At 42.1% G+C, this 21,792-nt stretch overlaps 2 protein-coding genes across 3 annotated transcripts in view; both read left to right on the top strand.

Moving 5' to 3' along the window:
- The first annotated feature begins 878 nt into the window (after positions 1–878).
- LOC132261810 (uncharacterized) overlaps positions 879–21,792 on the top strand; it is a 50,940-nt gene continuing 30,026 nt past the window's right edge. For both annotated transcript variants that reach the window (XM_059760801.1, XM_059760800.1), the window contains exons 1-2: positions 879–1,195; positions 19,260–21,511. In XM_059760801.1, the coding sequence (XP_059616784.1) occupies positions 1,187–1,195; positions 19,260–21,511 (2,261 nt within the window). In that variant the 5' untranslated portion in view covers positions 879–1,186. The remainder of the gene's footprint in view (positions 1,196–19,259; positions 21,512–21,792) is intronic.
- Positions 11,457–13,778, top strand: LOC132262270 (hexamerin-1.1-like). Its single transcript, XM_059761480.1, has one exon. The coding sequence runs from the start codon at positions 11,508–11,510 to the stop codon at positions 13,575–13,577; it is 2,070 nt and encodes a 689-aa protein (XP_059617463.1). The 5' UTR covers positions 11,457–11,507; the 3' UTR covers positions 13,578–13,778.

Here is a 21,792-nt window from a genome sequence, read left to right as displayed (position 1 = left end):
GATTCTATCCATCAAAATCATGGTTTTCAACCATTATGGAACCTTTAATTGCTAGAAAATATGCAAACGTTATTAGAATCATTTTCCCGCCGAAAATCCAATAATAAATTACTGACTTTCTGGACATTTAGAGCTAAATATTCAGTGTCCTAACTGAATTTTCGTTGTTCTTTTGCGTAAATCTCTCTACTTTTTGCTATTTCTCAGTCGCAATCTGAAATCAGATCTTAACGCCAAGTGAAGGATCATAAGATTCTGATAATTTTTTGACTTCTGGTGTCCTGAAAAATGACAGAAATATCTAAATTTCTAAGGTGTCCTAAACTAATTTTCGCTACTGTAGGTAAAGAGTAGATTTTTGCATCATTTTTTCAAGCGAAATTTCCGCCTGAAACTTTTGCATACCTCAAACCCTCGCACAGTTGCGAATCTGGAGTGGCGCATCTGCTCAAGCTGAGAGCCGAAAGTGGAACTTTCCCTCGAAAACAGGTGCTCTCGTTCGCGCCATTGCGAGATTTTCGCGCCAAAGCGGCCTGGAATCAATACTGGCCGCATTTGATCTCGCTCTGACGCACTTCGTGGGTGGCAAAATCACCCTCTCCAGTATCGATCTGCCCATGCGCTCTCACGTGTTCCGTGGCAAATGCGTCGCCCCACGACGTCCGTGGCAGTGTGTTTGTGAGTCGCCGTTTCACCTGACCGTCCATCTGGTGTCGTCTCTCTCTCTCGCCACGCACAGCGTCGTCTCTCTCCCGCCGCCGCATTCCGCTGGCGCGCCATCTGCTCGGGCCGAGAGTGCCGTCTCTGTCGTGCCAACGGGCCGCGAGCGTGCTCAGTGACGAAGATAGAGGGACTCCACACACTCGTCCATCAGTTTGGAGGAAGTGCTTCAGTGGATTGCATGCAATGGGATTGCGGGCTGTGTTCCCAGTGGTTTTTGTGTGCTGAGAAAAGGGCTATTTCCCCTTGTCAGGAAGAATTTCCTTGAGTTCGCAGTGTGAAAAGTGCGTGTTTTGTGACACAGAAGCGATTCAGTGACTCCTGTTTTCGGCCAGGCTCGCCTGGCTTAATCTGCAAAACCGCAGGACAAATCAATACGGTGTGTGTGAAAGCCAGTGTTGAGGAATTTTCATCAATATCGCATTTTGGTGGGGTGATTCGTGAGCAGAAGGACAGCGCGGAAAGGATGGAAAAGGTAAATACATCAGACCCGTGTTCGCCACCCTTTTCGTGAGAATTCGCCGGAAAATTCACCCTCCACTTCCTGGGAAATGTGTCGATGTCCATGAGTCTGCTTGACGATTTTTTATTGCGATTCCGTGGCGGCAAAGACGCGCAATAGCTCAAGAGGACAATTGCCTTGGCTCTCTGACCTCGACGATGTCTTAAGGGTGAGATTTACAGCTTCCGAACTGTCTGGCAGAGTTGTCTCAAGACATTCCCTGAATCCAAAGACACCCAGGAAATTGAATTGAACTCCAGCGAGAGGAAGAGAGTGAGAACATTGAGATTTATGACTCTGGGAGATGCTCTTGAGGAAATTACCTGCACTATTTCCATTCCGCCCATTTTCCCTTCGTTCAACCACAACATTTCACTGCATTTCACTGAAAATGAACCGGGAATTGTGTCTCTCTATCGAAGAGTTTGTTGATCGCTCGAAGGTCGTTGGCTGGTCGGTGTGTTGTTTTACCTCAACCTGAATGGATCACAATATTACGGACGAGATCGTGGCCCTGTGTTGGGCGAAAAAAGCCATCACGCCGATGGCTTTCAATTATACGATTCCTTTGAATGGAGCAAAAGCGTGTGTATTTCAACCACCGTTTGGTGAAGTTTTGCAAATCATTTCATTTATAATTCACACATCTTCTGCTTCATCACCTTTTCGGGGGCAACAATCCTTCCACAACTTGTGATGTAACCGACCGAGCAAGTCCTTTTCCATGTCCTTGGGAGACATGAAGGATCCTCAAGATGCCATTCTGCACAACTTTTCCTTCTCACTTCGATGGTGTGTAAACAAGGAGAGAAAATCGATTGCAATGTTCTGCTGTGCATGGAATTAGATGAATTTCTCAAGGGGAAGATAATATGGCTAAAATCTTTACACCCTTTTTCTCACACTTCCGCAATTTCTATGAAAAATCCTCAACACTTCCCGAGATTTCAGACTTCACAGATTCTTTTAAGACAAGACTAAAATCAACTGAAAACTAACCAAAATCTAACTAAACAATTATATAATTAATTTTCAGGCCTTTCTGACATTAAAGTAATCAAAGGAAAATCTGAACTATGGACCAAATATTGCAAAAATTTAAACACTTCCACTTCCTGAAACTTCTACTGCTGTGTACATCACTTTTTCCATATTATCTCCCCCTGGAATTCCTCACTGATGCATTCCGCTTCTGCAACTTTATCCCCAATCTCCCGATAAATGGGTGGTGTTGGGATGATTCCGCTTTACGAGCAGAGATTTGGCATTCCAAAAAAAGATAAGAAATTTGCAGAATGCAATTCAGTTGCTTCGAGGGCTCTTTTGCTATTCCAGAATTTCGATTTGCTGTAAAAGTCGTACAGGAATTTGGAATAATATCAAGCAATATGGCAAATAAGGATATCGATAAAATGTGGTGTTTATGGTTTGCTTGTAATTTTCCAAAATTCCTCTTATAAATACAAATTTTTTTCATAAAATAAATTTGTAATGAGATTTTTCCACACTGGGCTTGAATACAGCTTAACCTTAAGACACTAACAAGATTTATGATCTGCCAGAGTTATGACTTCATTAGCATATGCATTGTCACTTGAGCTTAAAACATTCGTGCTTTCACTATAATTGACTGTCTTTCAATTAGTCTCACTCCTTATCTCAAGTTCTGTACAAGTTTACGGTCCTTCTTGGCTATGCATGGAATTAGTCAAAAATAATCTGTGCCATTTTCATGGCTGTGCCGAAATATTACCCTTATCTTTACGATGACAATTGTAAGTTGGGCGTGAATAATCCCGAGTGTTGCGCGATATTTGTTGTGTTTGGAGGGTTAAATTGAAAAGTTTTGTCCTCAAGTTTTGGTGTCTTGTGACACAATTCCGTGATTTATTTATAAACACCCGATGTACACTTTAGTGCCTTCTTATTGTTTGCATGGCTGTGCAATTTATTCTCGGGCGAAGCGACACTGTCCCATAGTGGCTGAATAAATGCTAATTATTATAAATAACTCGCAGGTTCACGCGAGTGAGTGAGTGAGAGGAGAGATGGATGGAGAATTTTGCGTAATTATCCCATCAATATTGTGCATATCGGCGGTGTTATAATGTATGGGAATGCAATTGGTTGGCGACCGCAATGAAAATTGCATGATGACCATGGCTGTTGAGAGCTCCCGTTCACCGTTTCCAATTTTCCATTGTCTCTCTCTGCACATTTTTCTGACCTCTTGCCACATTTCCAATGCTACTGGATGGGTTTTCTATGCAAATTGGCGCTCATTGATGCGATATATGTGGAAGTGGCTTTACGCAAAACCCCCCGAAAATTGGGCGGGTGGGAAAAGTCGGCATTCGACCCACAATAGCATTTACAAATTGTTGTGGCTCCTCCTCACAACTACACGCCATTCTTCACAGCTGAAAAGGACACTTCCTGCTGCTCTCCGAGCGTCCCGGGAAATGTGTTAATTTGTGCTATAAATCTGCCACTTTGCGATTATCTCTTGATACCATTTTAGTGATTCAGCACACACGGAGAGACGACAAATCCACAATTTATTTGCTATATGGCCATTCTCTCAGCACTGCCACTTTTACTACATTCTTGCCATCAAGTGCATTGCATGATCATATGTACTTGTGGCGAAGATGGAGGAAGAGATGCTGAGAATCTTATGCGAAACTTATATGGTTGAGAAGCGACTGTGTATACGAAATAGCAAAGATTCATCTCGTGCTATTCTTCCTAAGCTATAAGAGAGTGCAAGGGAGTCGTTAAATTGATGGGAACATCACAAGTGATTCATCTTCGAATCCACGCAGAGATTCTCGCTCTCCCGGCGTTATTGATTAGTTTTTTTTTTGTAACAAATCCATAGCAAGATTCTTTGTATTGCAATTTCCAACTTAATGGGGCGCAGCTGAGGATGGACGGAAAGTCTCAATGGGCAATTGTGTATTTTCATCATTTCACAATCCATGCATTGAATATTGTATTTGGATCGTGAATGAAATTGCACAGATTTGGTGCTTTAATTTATGATTTTTCCCTTTTGCCACAAATTGATTTATTAGCGCTCATGGGAATCTTATGTGCGCCTTCCACTGTTCTCGGCAAGTGAATTGGAAAGTACGCGCGCGCGCGACGTTGGAGATTAGCTGAGGAATTTACTGAGTGATTCAAATTATGTCTAAACTGTGCATAAAGCTTGATATCCTTGCGTCATGTTGTGATGTTTATCATGTCAGAGGGGAGGAAAAATGCGCCACAAAGGGGAAACAACCCACTTTGATGTCACTGCAGATGATGGTTAAATCTCTGTTCTATTTTCCAAGACATAAAGCTCCCTCTCAGTGGCTCTTTTAAAGCTTCTTCACCGAGGGGGTAAATTGAGTTTGCTGTATGAAATTCCATCATTTAACGTGAGCTGGAATATCCATGGCAGACGTTTTTGCCCTCTCGCATATGGATTGCGCCGAAGAAATTCACACATCAGTTGATTTGGGTGGTGGGGCTTCTTGTTACTCAACCACTATGAATCTCATAAAAATGAAAAAAAGAACCTCCTTCACTTTCTGCGGACTGCAGGAATATTTCATCGGTACGCCGGCGAGGGTGAGGTGGAAAGACAGTGTTTGAGGGAATGAGGAAGACCTACAGTGGCAGTGGGTGGAATCCTCGTGTGATTTACTGAATTTCACATTGAAATAAATAGCCACTCATTTCTTTTTCGCACTCCCGATGAAGGGGGTGGAAGAATTGTGTTGACTCGACACACAACTTTGGAGCAACTTTCCTTCGCCCGAGTGAAATGCATCAGAAGAATGTGACTGACGAAGATGGGAAACCGGGTGACTTTATGCATTTCAATGGTGTTACTCTACTTTTCTTTCACCACCTTAATTGACACTCTTTTCTTCTTTTCTTCTTGAAGAAACCAACGGAGTCATTATGCGATTTTTCATCGTGTCTTATCCGCAATATAATGCAAATGCATTTCACAATTTTTTCCCCTAACGGAACTGTGACGGTGTTAATTACGCGAAATACTAACACGAAATGGGAAGATCTTGGCGAAAAAAAAATCGGGATGCCTTTTTTGTGCACTGAAAAATATGGGAAAATTCTCTTTCAGCGCTGCTTTTTTATCATCTTGAGTAATAACATAAGATGAATGGGTTTTGTTCGTGAGACGGCAGAAGAGTGGCGAAAAAAACGAATAGTGCATTCATCTTGAATATTGGCAATGGAAATATTTGAGCTGCAGATTGAAATTAATGGACTTGTAGTGTTTAATAATTCCGCTGAGCGTTGTAACTTCCTCAATGGCTCGTGGGAATTGATATTGATTGATTGAAATGTTGTGGGATGGATAATAAATTTCGCAGCTGATCAGGGAAAGCCTCACGAAGTTGCTCATCAATTTCATTGAGATGTATGTATTTTCCCCGCTTGACTAATGAGCTCTAATCATGATTGCAAGCGGCTTTGATCGTCTCAAAGTATAATTTTGAAATTTATATGCACCCGTTTTGTAAAACAACTTCAACCGTCTCTTAATGATTTTATTTCATATGGATGAATGCATATTTACAAAAATTACAGTATTACGAAATAAATTCTGACTCTTGATGAGGTTAAGCTTTAAAGGCAAAATTTTTCCATCGGGGTTTGAGAAATTCCGCTTAAGTCGCGCTTGAAGTTTCGTTGTATTTCCAGCATTACCTGAATATGAATCAAGTTGTACACCTCCAAATGGTTCAATGCATACAGACAATCTCTGTTTCCAGTTGACCAATTGTGGGTTCTTTTCAGAACTTCCTCCATATATACAGTGACTCAAAAGATGACCAATTTTAAAAACGTTTTCTAATGTAGATGCGGCGTATCGCATGCATGGCTTGTGAAGCATTCAATTTATGAATAAGTCATTTCTATGAATTTCATACTGTTTTCAGTCCCTGAAGAGAAGAAAAACTGTGCACAAATCTCAATTTAGCGAAATATCAAAAGTGCTCTAAAATTCATATTTAACAAGAGGTGACAAAAGACTGTTTCTGGTGCACTTTGAGTATGTGTGAGAGTCGTTATTTGCTGCACTTAATTTCCCCTCGGAGGCCGTGTTGCATCTCTCTAACGGCAAAATTCACTTCGTGAAGATTAAGTTTTCGTGCCAAGTCTTGACTCTTGTGGCATGGCAAAAATTCTAACACGCTTGAGGTGAGAGTTCTCTGGATAAATGCAAATAGTGGCAACTTGCACGCGATTTTGTGCTGGGCAAAAAGTGTCCAATATGAAGATATAACGTGAGTTTTACTCCTGCAGACAGATTATGGTGTTCTCTTCAGCAAATTACACGTCCTCGTGCGGTGGAAAAACATGCGTTTGCGGAGGAGAAAATCGATGATTGAGGCATGAATGTAATTCAGGTTGTCGACATACAATTAAATTCGTCGAAATCCAGTCCGGATGTAATTAATCATGGTGAATTTTACCTCGGGTTTTCCTCTCTTGGATTTTTCGTATAGCTTACCAGAGTTGAGCACCTGTTTGGCAAAAGTACTTCGTCACGTTTTGACGATGGTGTCCAGATTGTCGGGAGGATTTAGCAGGGGAAATCCTTCTGTCACATCATTTCTTTCTGAGGTGCTCAGATTTAATCGCAAAGTGCGGGATTTCCATACATTCTGAAGCCCGGCCGGGATCCATTTGCAGAGGAGCATGCGTCCTGGCGGCGCTATGAGTCATCCTGGTGTGTATCGCAATGTCTCCACACGTTCTCCATCCTTCGCCTCGGGTTGTCCTTCCACTGCAACTCTCTTCCGCATCCATTCGGCGTATTTCACAATATTCACTCCCTCGCGCCCCGCGGAGAGCCGGAGTGCCGGATGGGGTGGAAAGGGTTGTGGCAAAAATGGACTCAACTCTCTGGAGTGATGCCGCAGAGATAGAGCATACCATATTTATTGGGGTAAATTTATACGTACAAGAGTGGTGCTGGAGGAAAATTGAGTGGGGTTTAGCGAGACAATATACGGTTAGAATGGTCGCTGAGTGGAGCTGCCGACAGTTACATGGGGATGCATAATGTAATTTCAATTGCTGCGTTACGCTGAATGGTATTTGTGTGGAAGGACTCGATTCATCCTGAAATTACCTCTGAATAGCGTGTAAATAAGTGACTTTAATTTCACGAGGGCGTGGCTTCCGAAGGGGCGGAGCTTTACGTGTAAATAGGTATGCAGAGTGAGGACAATATGCAAACATGATGAAATTATGCCACCGTTCAAATATCGCGCAAAACACACGTCTGTTTTCTACCCCATTTTCCCATTGCGTCACACGAATATATGGAAATTGTTTGGCATAAATGGAAATTCGCAAACAAGCATCTGAGAGTTAATTTAATGCACTGACTGGTGATTTATTCAGAGGGCGAAATTCACCTAATGAATCTGCGTGGGTGCAAATTGCAAAACATCTCAAACTCTCACCAACAATTTCCTCAATGACTTATTTTTGCGTGATTTCATTTCATAAGTGATTGAATACTTGCTTTTCAATAATCCAGCTGAAAGTACACACATACATTCACTTTGAAAGGGGAGCACAAATGCGGTGACATTTAAGGAGGAAGAGGGCGTCAGTGGGTGAAAAATGGACGAGTGCTCCACATAGAAAAGCAGCAAAGCGAGAGTGCAAAAGAGCTTTCCATTGTGAAAGTCTCAATGGGTGGAAAATTATCGATTGCTGAACAGCATGGCGCCACATTTCTCATATAAATTCATTTGGATGAATTATTTGTGCACCGCATTTGTTGATATTTGGCTTCAAAGGGGAAATTTTTCCCTAATGAATTTTCAATATCAACCCAAGCTTTTTCGTCTTGTGTGCTCGAGTCTTGCAATGGAAATCACCTTGCCACCACGGCCATTTGTTTGGTGGAAGAAAAATGGAAGGTTCACACTCGTGTGGTAACTTTAAGAAATATATTTGGCACTTAATTTTTCAGAAGGAAACGAAATTGATGGTTCATTGTTGTTCAAGTGATTTTGCAATAAATGTATAGTATTTTCAATGTGTCGAGAGGTACTTTTTTGGTGAGTTATTCAAAGGTGAGTGACACTATAAATCGTCAATTGATTTTTCATGTGTCGGAAAAAGCAATAATGAATATTTTTTCATCATTGTTAATAAATAATGGAACATTTCAGACACAAAAATGTACAGAAAATAGTACGCAAAGGCAAATAATAGAGACTTTGTGATAAAAAGTACCTCTATTTATATACCGTTTTTCCATTAAGTTAAATAATATGATCATATATCCGATAAATACAGCGACGAATTAATTAAGGGTAATTTTTTTGTATTGTTGAAAATGAAATGAAGGTTCATTTCAAAATATTAGCGATGATAATTTCTGCATTGAAATTGTCAATTATTTTCACGGGTTTAATTCAAAATCAATTTCATTTGAATGCCTTTCATGCTTCCCAAATTAATGTATAATGATGGGAACCTTCAGCTTCTTGCTGTCTGATATGATGTTAGAAGCGCTCTGTGAAGTGAGAAAATTCTAATTATCTGGCTGGGAAGACGCAGTGAATGATATTGATTGAGCGTGCGATGAGGAGGATCAAATTGGTGTTGATGATTTTGCACAAATCACTCAGCATGTTGCCGTTGATGTGAGAATTTAATCCACTCCTTGGCCTTGAATGTGTGCCTGGAAGTGAGGGGCTTTCGTGAAAATTGCCCATCAACTGCGAGCGTGATTATTTAAGTGACATTGGAGGTAAAATGAGGAGCTTTCTGTTGATCTATTTTCTGAAGCATATGTTTCTCTGCCCCAAACAAGGGAGAGATAATGCGGCTTAAATTTGTACACCACTTTCTGACTCTTCTGCAGAAACTATACTGAATTATCTTAATGTTGCAGGATTTGCTCATGAACAATTTCTATCTTTGTTGCAACAGAAGCTTTTGCAACGAAAATACTCTAAATACTTCTACAGTTCCTTGAAGTTGTACACCACTTCTGTGTATAATATCTGCCCCTTGGTCTCATAAACATTCTCCTACTAATTTATGCAACATTTACTCAAGTGTGTGTACTAAATGATGGCAACAAACTTCACCTCACACTTTTCTCCTGTTGATTTTTCTCTTGTGGCGTTGAATATATGGTAAAAAGGCGCCGCTGGCGTTTGTTGACAAACTACGTGTGTACATACATATCAGACTGGACAGTTCCAGCACACTGCGAGTTGCTGAAAAAGTTCAGTGCTGGGAATTTTCATGCCTTTAAGGTGTCCGCAGAATTTTTGCAAACAAACAGAGAACTCTTCAGCTGACCACTGTGGAAAGTTGAGAGATTGAATGGCAAGAGAGAGAGAGAAAGAGAGAGACAATGATGGGTGTTCCGTGGAGGAATTTACAATGCAGAACACGTTCCTCGTGCTGTGAACTGCGAGGCTCCATTTGGTCTTTTTTGCTCATCCACCCACTAACCGCTGAAATTCATGCTTGACCGAGAATGAATATCTCGTGCCGGAGGCAAGAAGAAAATAATAAAATCACTTATTGTGGGCTGGACGCCACTATAAAGAAGTAATTTGCGAAAAATGGGCAAAAAAAATCGGCGAATGAGTGGGGAAAAAAAATTGGAACACAGACAAGAAGGAAGTGACTGTGTAGAATTAATCAAAGCATGTCTTCCTTCCACTCTTCCATTTATGCCGCGTGATGCGGTTTTGGGGAAAATGTGGGTCAACTGGGAGTGAATAGAGAGGCTTTCCGAGTGCGTGGCGCTGCATATGGGAGTAATGAGTGCTTTCTGGAAGCGATCACGTGCTGAGTTTGATCAACTCGCGAGGTAATGATGCTCCGCGAGCGGCTGGAAACTGGCGTGTCTCAGGTATTTTGCAATTGTAAAGACGCTAACGCACTGAACCGCCCCCTTCGTCGTCACCTCTGCGGCTGATGATAGTGAGTGGATGTGACGTGATTGTGATATTGAATATTGCATGGGAGAGAACGAGAGGACTGATGGCTGGAAATCCAAATCGGATATGCATCGTCGATAGAGCATAGAATTTCCGCTGATACAATACGTCGTTTAGGCATCCCAGCACAAGAAGACGCATTGTTTCTGTGTGGGGGATTCCGCACTAAGTGTCTCTGCCTCGCTTCGTTAATTTAAGGGTTATATTCCACTGGCAATTTCACACACACCGAGTCATACATCATCATTTGCTAATGTTATGATGGTTCTTATTAAAAATAATGCCACGCGGTATGAGAGATTTATACATGATGTTACAGCTTCGCTGCATGGCTAATTGACTACCTTGTACTATTCCATTCACTGTATAATCACTTCACGCATCCCAACAAGAACATCAATTAATATCAATTTCAATTCATCATCGCTTTATAGACTTAATAATTTCGCAATAATGTTACAAAATAGGCGCGCACTTCGGGCTACATTTTGCCATTTTTCCCTATCCGAAGTGTCAACAAAAAGTCGTGTTTACAGAAGTCGAGCACTTCATTCAATTGTCACTGCTTGTGGGTGTGTAAATGAAGCATTTTTCAGCTGTTTTTCCCGAGCTTTTTCCATCCATTTCCCGACGAGCGCTTATCAGTAGAAGCGTGACCTTGCGTGGGTGGGAGAAAAAGAGGTGCGACCGGTGGTTTTGGTGCAAAATATGGGGAAGAAAATGTTGTAAAAATACCGCATGTTATGTAACACGCCCAACACAGCAGAGATTTTTGCATATGGGAAACACTTCCTAATCCATAATGGCAAATCTCGACATGAGATTAATGGGATTCTGTGTCTGTCCACTTGTTGGGAATATTTGGGATTGTTTGGTAAATTTATTGAGTTGATTAATAGCAATTACAAAGAGTATTTCTGCGTTTTATCATCCACAATATTTAGTTTATGAAGTCTTTTCACTCAAACGTTGAAGGTTTGCGATTTTACGTGGAGAAAATAATAAAAAATTCATACAATAATCAAATATTAAAATATTTTGGGCATAATCATAAAAATGATGGAATAATCACAAAGTTAATGGTCGGATCTTGCGAGTGAATTTCCTGTTGGTTTCCAGGAACATCAGCAAATGCGCAAAGTTAGAACTTTGTGTTTAGAATATGTAGTACGAAAAAAAAGTGGTCGAAACTAATTGCCAGCCGGAAATAAAGATCCGTATATTAGGAGCTCGATGAGGTGAGAAGTCGTCAGTTGTGATTCTATTGCCCCAATATGTTGCCACTTCGGGGTGAATTCTGTGTTATAGTGCTCTTGACTCTCGCCACCGCTCTCGATGGGGCGTTTTGGATGGGCGGCACTCAGCCCACGAGTGAAGTTCACAAGTGCACCAGTGATTTTGTGGTGAATCAGAAGAAAATCTATGCCCTCTTCCGTCATATCTACTCGCCCAGCTGGAATCCGGTGCTTGAACGGGTGGTGAAGGACTTTAACGTGACAGATATGAGTCGCTACAAGGACGAGAAGTTTCCGAAGGTGGTGATGGAGTTTATCAGGAGTATTATGAAGGGAAGGATAACGCCGGTGCCAAAGACATATCCATTTGTCTATCACTTGGAGGATTGTGTGAGGGAATTTCACACAGCCTTGGGCTTCTTTAGGAGCGCCAAGGACTTCGATGGCGCTCTCGAGACTGCCGCGTGGCTGAGGAATGTGTCCAATGAGGAGGCATTCATGTACGAGTTCTTCACGTTTCTGATTCACCACGCTGAGGAGGAGTTCCTCCTGCCGCCGCCGTACGAAATTAATCCCTTCAAATACTTCCGAGACGACGTGATTAGGAAGGCTCATTTGGCTAAAATGACGGGTCCTAATGGGTTCGAAGATGAGAATGGCACCTTGGTTAAGTACATAGACTATGAGGAAGCGGCAATTGATGACTGGGAAGGAGCTTATACCTACTTCCGCGAAGATGTTGACTTGAACGCATACTATTACCTGTTCCGATTGTCCTTTGAACCGTCGCTGGAGGAGGAGTACTTTGAAAACACGACCAGGGGAGAGATTTTCTTGTTTGAGCATCAGCAGCTCTTGGCGAGATTCAACTTGGAGAGAATGGCAGAGGAAATTGGCGATGTTGCGCCTGTTTCGTACACGGATGAGAACATTTGGGGCTACTATCCAATGATGTCTCATGCCAATGGCCTCTCGATCATACCAAGACCGTATCTGTATGAGGAGAAATTCGAAGAGGATGTGAAGATGGACTTGATAAGGGAGGAGCAGGGTATCAGGAAGATTATCGATCAAGGAGGATTCTGGCATCCAGGAGGACACTTATCCTTCCAACGCCCCGGAGGACTCAACTTCTTAGGCAGTTTGATAGAGGGCAACACTGAGAACAAGAGCAATTTCCCGAGATTCTGGCCTCTTCTGCTGAAATACGTGTCCGGACCGAAAAAGTACCGAACCAGAAAGGATAAGAGAGACTTTTCAAACGCTCTCGATCATCATGAAACTCAACTTCGCGATCCTATTTACTTCCAAGCAATAGCTAAGCTTGTCTCCATAGTGAAGAAGCATCAAGATAATCTGCCACCCTATGATTTTGAGGCAAAGTTTATTGATATTCTCGATGCGAAGGTGAGCGATTTGCGAACGATGTTCGAAAACAAGAGTGTTGACATATCCAATGCGGTGTTCATGGAGGAGAAGCAAGACGGCGAAGCTGAGGAATGGTTTAGAGATGAAGATGTGCGATTCAAAGTGAATCTCAAGGTGTTGACACACATTCCATTCTACTACGATCTCAAGGTGCACGCCGACAATCCCACAGACGCTGTCGTGAGAGTCTTCCTAGGGCCGAACGATGAGGAGGCGGAGAGGATTGATCTGTACAATTGGGATGAGAACCGAGCGAACTTCTTCCAGATCGACTACTATCCGGTGAAACTGCAGCGCGGAGATAATAAGGTGATGAGGAAGAGCAGCGCCTTCACTGGATTTGGCACTGGCTTCAAGTCTTTCGAAGAGTTGTCCATGATGGATGATGAGGAGTGCTTGACTGTAAGCAGCAAGGATGCCTTCTGTGCCTTCCCTGAGCGCCTGATGCTGCCCAAGTCCTCAGTTTTCGGCACAGATTACGTCTTGTACTTTGTGGTGACGCCAACTGAAGAGGATCTCGACGAGATTCAACCCACGAGATTCTGCAGCATTGGAAAAGCACCGCCAAAGGCTGATCACTGGCCGATTGGCTTCCCATTCAACAGGAAGATCAACAATGAGAACTTTATCGTGAAGAATAGTTTGGCTAAGAAGGTCACAATATATCACAGTGAGAATTGAGGCGAACATTTCGCAATGGTGTTGGGATAAAAGTGTTTTTTTTTTCTTCTTTCTTTCTTCTCTGCAATTGAACTTGTGGGAAATTGGGATCAATAGTTGGACATTTAACCTCATTCTGCGGAGACCCTTCTGCACTTTGTGTTTTCGCTCAATAATGATATGGTAATTAATCAAATAAAGTACACCGATTATTGCACAATGTCTGAGGCGTTTTATGTTTCAAGTGGTGTCACAGTGTGGCCCAATCGAGGTGTTTCTTTCCGCTTATCTCTTAATCCAATTGAGAGCTTACTTTGGAGACTCTGCTCAATTGTTGGGCTATCATGGAAGTTGGTGCATTGCGAAATGCAGAAACAGTGCAATTGATATAATTCATTTCTCTGAGTCACCTGTGTTAGGTCAGCGTGTCGTCAAATTACTTTTTGGGCTCTGTGTGTTGGAAAAAGTGTGTTTTCCGCCGCAAGTGTGTGCGGAGACTCACATGGAGTCTCTCTGGGAGGCATTCACTCAGTCACTCGGTCAGTCACGATTGAGCATTTTGCCGTGTTAGACGTCTGTTCACAGCTGTGTGATCGCGCCGTTTCTCCGCGTTACATAAAAGCCCGAAGAAGCCGCCCAATTGGATATCCTCCCAAAAAATATCACCATAATTGACGTTGGACATCAAAAAACCGGCCAATTTGTGTGGGCAGCTCTGATATTGTTTGTGGTTGATTTTCAATCGAAAATCATTAAACAACGCGGCCAGTGTGAAGGTATATTTTAGTGCCTAAATAAGTATAAACAAGTGTGTGACAAAGAGTCTATTTAGCATAAAAGACGTGAAAGTGATTCTCACACCATTGAAAAACTGTATGCAAAGAGTTTTTCCAAACACTCCACCTTCGTGCGTGTTCTGCAATAAAATATAAATCTTCCACTCATCTCCCAAAGCCGCATTCCCGCAGTTGATATTAAAAGTTCGTGGTGACTCCAGCAGTAATATATAGCGTCAATTAAAATTATAATTTATGCAAATTACACCGAGATCTGCTGCTGGGTGTCCAGAGACGCTAAATTGAGTAAGAATTGTTCACTCCACATTGTGGCACGGCGTGAAGCTTGCTCAACCCAAACTCATTATCTCTCCCTGGATATCGCCCAGGCTCACATATGGGGCTTGAGAAGTGTCTAACGAGCAATGTTGGCTTGCAGCTGAAAAATTAGAAAACATCGTTCATGCTCGAGGGATTTTCATAACCACAATTTCACTCTGTTGACAAATTTATCATTCTGCAGTTGGGAGAATGAAGCTTATTTTCTTCGATGATGTAATACACCTTTTGTGGTTTTCCTCCAATTTGAGACATAACGTAGAATTTGTCATGATGCCACAGCAAAAGCCTGAATTCGAGCTGCAATTATCGCGCAATTGTAAAGTGGCGAATGTGCCAAAGAACGGATGTGAAATTGCGCCAGTCGTCTTAATTCAATGGACGTGGAAAAGACTTAAGTACACAGCAGCATTAAATTAAATTCTCAAATTCATTTGTATGTTTGAAATTATACGTTTCGATCAACTTTATAATGCACCTCTTGATGCTATTTCTGCTCAAATAGACGCATGCGTTCTCTGTATTTATGTAATCTGACGATTCGCCGGATTTATGTTGATAGACAGACACTTTATGGACTCTCGCAGGGAATAAATATTCTTTGGGAAAAGTGGAGCGTTTTGGTAATTTATTATTGTTTTTCAAAATGTAAGTTAGAAAGAAAGGCTTTTAATTAAAACATGGTGAAAATGAATGATTTTTGTGATGATTTCTACCAGTGAATTCTATGAATTAATGCTCGTCCGGACGCGAAGACAAACGCACATTCTAACAATGAAAAAAAAAGATAGGTCAATGAAGCTCTATGCAATTTTATGCAAATGCCTTTTATTACTTACACATGGAAATTGAAGGTTTCTCACGACCTTTGCACACGCAGTTTTTTTTTCCTTCTACCACAAACTAAAAAGTAGAATGAATAAATTAATTTTACTTTCATTCATTTTAAATTAAAACTGTTTTCGTTCATTAAATCAAATTGGAATATCCGCTGGAAGTTATCGGTCTTCAAATTTATGGGAAAAGACAAGACAAAAACACTTTATTTTATCCGGATTTGAATTTTAGAATGGAAATGTGTCTTCTGCGGGAGTTTGAGGAATACATTTGCAAAATTCATGGAATATTCACGTGTTAGTTGTGAAGCAAATCGATAGGGTATTGCGGGGCAATTTTCAATAGTTCACTCATGGTAATTGAGTGAAATGAGAGAGAATTCTCCAGTTTACTCCGAAAACGTAATAATAAAATCATACAATTCGCAGCAACTTAATATCTTTCCTCTAGATTTATTCGACAAATTCAATTATCTGTGACTTTTGCGTAATTCTTTGTGCACTGATAATTTTCTGCATAAATAGACGCTTATTTAAAAGTACAATAACACCTTTAGGCTTTGATGTGAATAAAAAGAAACACTCTTTGCAAACACTGTTTGCTTTTCGCTCGTCAGAGCGAAGTTGCTTGTTGGTCTAATAATTGACTGGGCGGCTGTTGTTTCTTCTCTGTAAATTTAGTAGTTTCGCCAAAGTTATCGCTATCGAAGTCTTGCATTGTGGGTGCGTGTTTGGGTGATTGGCAAAAAGAGTGATTGGAAATGAAAATGCGGCAAACAATAAAAGCACGGAGATCTTATCATGTGTTATTTACTTAACTCAAAATTCATGGTCAAACAGACACCACAGCAAAAGTGTTGGAGTGTGAATAATATAAAAGAGATATTAAAATATCAGCAAACAACCGCATCGCATTGACAGAATCGTGAGAATGCCTGAGTGACTGTCGAGAGAGAATCCAATGATGGACACTTCTGGGGCTTCTCGGCACGGTTGATGATGATGATGATGAAATTAAGAAATGGAAAGGAGCAGGTTTTCCAGTTTCACGCGCCATTCTTGGCATTTCACTTTTAACGCGCGGTGCAATATTAATAATTGACATTAGATTGACATATCGGACACTTGTCTGTCTCTCTTCACCTTCGCGAGCTCATGTGATTTTCCATCTCGTGAGCATAAGGCGATGGGGACAGCGAGCAAATTTCCATGAAATATTTATTTATTCATAGACATTTCTTGTACTTCCTTACGTAATAATTGCCAGTTTATTGATTGATTCGGTGGATTTTTCTCTCGCTTCAGCACTCTTCTATGGGAGTTTTTTGTGGGAAAGTAAATATTTTTCGTTAGATTCTCCCCGCCTTTGACGCTCCATCGTCAGAAATTGTATATCATGTGGCAATTTTCTGTGGTCTTTTTCCTGTCTCATCAATGAAGATGGAACTTTCTGTCGGATCGGCTTTTTATTTGTAACAAATTGTGTTGTGCACTTTGGGGAGAGTTTCCATGAGCGGAAATGTGTGTGTGTGGAAATTGTCAATTTCATGTTTTAATACCAGCTCTGGGAGGGTCTCAAAGGCAATTTCAACTTCTTCTACAATGTGTGAAAAAAAGCACCACAAATGCGTAACAAAACTGCGTAGTGAAAAACATGTGTTATGTAAGTTTTAATAATGCTCATGTCTGGCCTTTTTGTGCCCCCTCCGAAAGAGCTTTCCCAATGTTTTACCACCACTCACGAGTGCCGGCAGATTGATTTTAACCTCTCGGACAATTTTATTGTGAGTCTCTTCGGCTAAGTAGATTTAGTGATGTTGAATTTCGCAAAATGTAATTAAACGGTTATTCATCATTCAATATTATATAGAGATGTTCATTTTTCGACACTCTCTCCGAAATCCCATTAATAATTCAGACGAAGGAAAGAGCGTCAAAGCGATGAGAATCAACCTTGATTTTGAAAGCTTCTTCTTTTTATTTGTTAACATGATGCAAAAAAAGAGTATTCATTAAATATTTCTGGGGAAACTCCTTGTGGAAGAGTAGAAAAAAAAACATTTCCCGCAGTGCTCAATGCATATTTGCGGAGGGAGAAAAAGTGTTTGGCTTTGAGCAATTATGGGTCCCAATTGCTTTAAATTGCACAGAGAGTGGCGAAGTATGGGAAACGGTGAGAAGCTCAAATTCATGCGATACACTCAGAGAAATTAGAAAATCTGTTGATTTGCGGCCATGCAAGACATTTCAACGATTATTACAGCTTTTCATGCGAAATCCCAATATTGCCAAGGGAAAACGACTGCTTGTCACATCATCATTTTCACAATCAGTCGAATGGTTCCTTGTATTATTACTAATTGCTTAATTAGCACTCCTTTTTGTTTATAAAATATTCTCAAGTATCAGTGAAACTATAATCAAATAGTGTTATGTTTGGAGCGATTCCCAGTCAAACACATGAATGTTAAAAATGTGTTTTAGGAGTATAAAACACAGAGTTTAGAACGGATTTATTTACTAGTTAAGGGGCTAACAAGGGCTGTTTTTTCTTATTCATTTGGATTTTTAAACTTTTACATGTTTGAAATTTAAAATTCCCCAATTTGAGTGAGAATCGCTCCAGTAATATTCTAAAATTTACCCATTCTATGCTTTGAACCAATATCAAGTTACAATATTGAATCGCTAATTGATATATTCAATTGTAATCAAACAAATGTGGGTGGGAAAGTTCGTACAATTAATTAATATTCGATACATTTGCGACAACATAATGGACACATAATATGTGATGAGGAGTAAAATGTTTTCTGTTTGAAATTGATATGGAATTTGTTGGTTTTGTCATATTTCATCGGGAATTTGAATGCACTAAAGGAACCTAAAATTCCCTCTTACATGAAGGAATCAAACTCAATACAATTCAATAAATTTATAATTTCAATATTCAACATGAAAGCCAAAAAAGTGAGAAAGTTTTAATTGGAAACTCACCCGAAAATGAATGTCTCTCAATTTCATCTCACGTCCTTTGACCAAATTTCTTGGCATATTGATTCCATCAAAATACACCCTTCGGAGCTTCGCAAGTGTGAAATTAATTTCCACTCAGTGAAATGTGTCCTTAATGTTTCATGACACGTCATTCATAATCAGAGGTCTTTTGGAAATTTCAGGTCTCTCCGCGTGTGAATGTTTGATGAAGGGAAAATGCTCATGCCAATGATGGTGACTAAATACCCATTTTGCCTCTTGTGTGATATTTGAAAATTCAATTAGGTGGCTTCCCTTCGTGGGTGGCTCATCTGTGTGGCCAAGGGTAAGTCGTCGCAATAGTCGTGATGTTGAACTTTTCTTTTCGCAAGAAACTTCCACTAATTTCCTCGCCTGTCTGTTCACTTTCCTTTGGGCGATGATGGGGAAGTCGGCAAAAGTGAGAAAATTGAGTGGAACACAGAAAATTATGGTTCATTCACAATTTCTCGAGCATCTTCGTCGTTCTGTTTTATTGACACGATAATATCTGGATGGGTGGGAGCGTGAAATGGACTGAAAGTTGGGCGAAAAGCTCTTCAACTGATGCCGCACGTCATGAAAATTTTACCCGCGAGTGTAGTTGCTTGAATTCAGGCGAATTAGTATGAAAATGAGGCTATTTGAATGCCGTGCGCGCGTTCTATTGACTCTCTGAAATTCAGTTTAAAATTTAAAAAGTGTATTAATTTGGTAATTTTCCCTCTCCTTGCCAGGAATCAACACAGTCACGAATACCACGGATAAATGGCCTGTCTGCCAGAAGTGCGCTTCCGGTGAGCCTGGGCGGTGGCAAGATACCATCCAAGTTGGGCAAATTCGCTCCGAATCTGCTCAGAGGAGCGCCAGCGAGTCGCCTGCGGCCGGGAGTGCTCAATCTTGCGCCCACAATTGGCGGGCGGAGCCTCAAGACGACATTTGAGGTGCCGAAATCATGCTCAAATGAGAACATCAACGCTAAAAGGACTCCAGCGCTCGCCATGGAGGAGGAATGCGAGATGCTGGTGGATGAGACGATAAGTCTGGTGGGCAGTACAGATCACTTGGCGCTGCAGGACGATGAACTGGCCCTGGATGCGACAATCTCGAGGAATCGAGGCATTCTCACACCCGAAGACTGTGATAAGCAAATCTTTCACTCAACCTTCGACGTCAGCCACCACGCGAGGCAGAATTCCACGCCGAGGAGTGAAGAGGCGCCTCATCTCACCTTCAACATGAGCAGTATTGGGGATCAGGGTGGTGATAATCCACTGCAACTCACGTACGATGTCTGCAATGCGACGAAGAGTCCGGCAGTGAGTGCGGAAAACCTTCTCGGATTGTCTGTGACTGAGGGAAGACCCGCAAATGACCAGAGAACTTTTACAAAGCTGACGAATGTGACAAATGCGCTTATGCAGAGCCCAAAGGATCCGGATAAGACGCTTGTGGATGCCAGTGACGAGCTTAAGGCGAAGCCACGCTTCTCCTTTGGCCTGGATCTCACGGATTGTACACTGGATTGCTCCATTGAGCTGTGTGACATTTCGCTTGCTTCCTCGGGGAAGGCCACCAAGTCACCAGTGACGTCTTTGCATAAGCAAAATTCCTTCGAGATGGACGAAAGTTTGGGTATTTTGACGCCCGACCAGATGAAGGAGTTTCTTGACTCGAACAATCTTGAATTGCCTCTGGCGCAAGTGAATTCCCTGTCAGTTGAGCATAAGCTGTCAATGCACCAGTGCAGAGTGGATCAGACGCCTTCGCCTGAGGAGCTGCCCCTTGATCCGGTGGCCGTGAAAACGGATACGGCAGATGTGATGGTGCAGCAGAGTCAACAGCAACCGCCGGGACAATATCAGGAGGTTTCACAGACAGATTCAGATCCGAAGACAGATCAGATGACCAAGTCTGTCGCCTCGAAGGTCTCGGTGAGTTTCATCACCAGTGTGACGAGCATTACGAGCCTGGACACGGGATATCAGGGCGATGGTGAGATGTCCAGACCGGCTAGCCGCGGGGCTGATCACTCCCCGTCCAATGGACCACGAGCAAAGGCTGCAGCGGCGCCCAACGTGCAGGCATTCAACGCTCCTGTTCCGCGGAGGCAGGATCCCATGACGGATTCGGACTTCTTCACCGAGAGCGATGCTGACGACATCTTCCATCATCAGCGCGGCGGCGACAGGAGGGCGCAAGTGATCGATGGCCAGCTGTATGGGCCGTCCATGCAAGCTGCCAATGTGTACATCAATCAGCCTCAGCAGGGCGATGATTCTTGCATGGAATCCAGCGGAATCTTCACGGATGTGGACAACAGAGCAGATGAGGATTTCACTCATCGCCTGGCTGAGAATGACATGTCTCCGGATGGATCCACAGACACTCTGCAGAGCAATGGGAGCACAGAGTGTGGCAGCCAGAAGAAGGCGAGTGCCAGCCAATCGCCGGCCTCCTTGACTCCTAGCCAGCCTTCGCAAGTCCTCCAGTCGTCGCCGGGCGTTCAGGCGGCCTCCGTGGACGTGACCACGGATAAGGCGGCCGATGATGCAGTGGAAGCTATCGCTGAGTGTCGTGGGCCACAGAAATCGGCGAACCCGGGCGATACGGCGACTGATAAGAGCTCAATCGCCAGTCAGCGAACAGTGAAGAAAGTGAGTCCCAATAGAAAGCACGCCAAGAGTGAGGTGAGCACCGGTAAGACCATCAAGCGCTCCAACACCACGGGCAGTCAGCGCAGTGCCCACGACAGTGACATGGAGAATCAGGAGAACAAGGTGCCGAAGAAGATCAGGCCGCCTAACAAGTGGGACGGCGTGATGAACAAGATTGCCGAGGGAAAGACAACTGGGAAGACAAAGCTGAACATCAGTGAAGTGAAGTCAAAAGTGCTTAGTGGACTGTCGCGAGGATCGAGTAAGATTTCGGCCACGGGCAGCAGCACAGAGCAGAATTCGCCAAAGAGATTGACAATTGCTGCCAAGCGGTAAGTTTCTAATGCATTTCTCTTTCTCACTTTTCTCTTATCATTTTTATCTAATCATCATTCCCTTGTGCAGGTCATTTTATATTATCTAATATTTAAACTGGAAATATTTAGCGTCTTATCATGATTTTATATTTGGGTGTACACAAAATAAGTGATGATGTGAAATTGTAAGCTTCGGTGGAAATTTTAAACACTTTCGTTAAATGGTGATTAAAATTTTTATTGAGTGTTGAAATCTCGAGATAAGGCAGACAACCAGCCACTGTTTGAGTGGACTT

The sequence above is a fragment of the Phlebotomus argentipes genome, unplaced genomic scaffold (genome assembly GCF_947086385.1).
Source record: "Phlebotomus argentipes unplaced genomic scaffold, Phlebotomus argentipes genome assembly contig_15, whole genome shotgun sequence".
Taxonomy (NCBI): domain Eukaryota; kingdom Metazoa; phylum Arthropoda; class Insecta; order Diptera; family Psychodidae; genus Phlebotomus; species Phlebotomus argentipes.
Note: the sequence above shows the minus strand (reverse complement) of the source record. Positions and strands in the feature narration are given on the sequence as shown.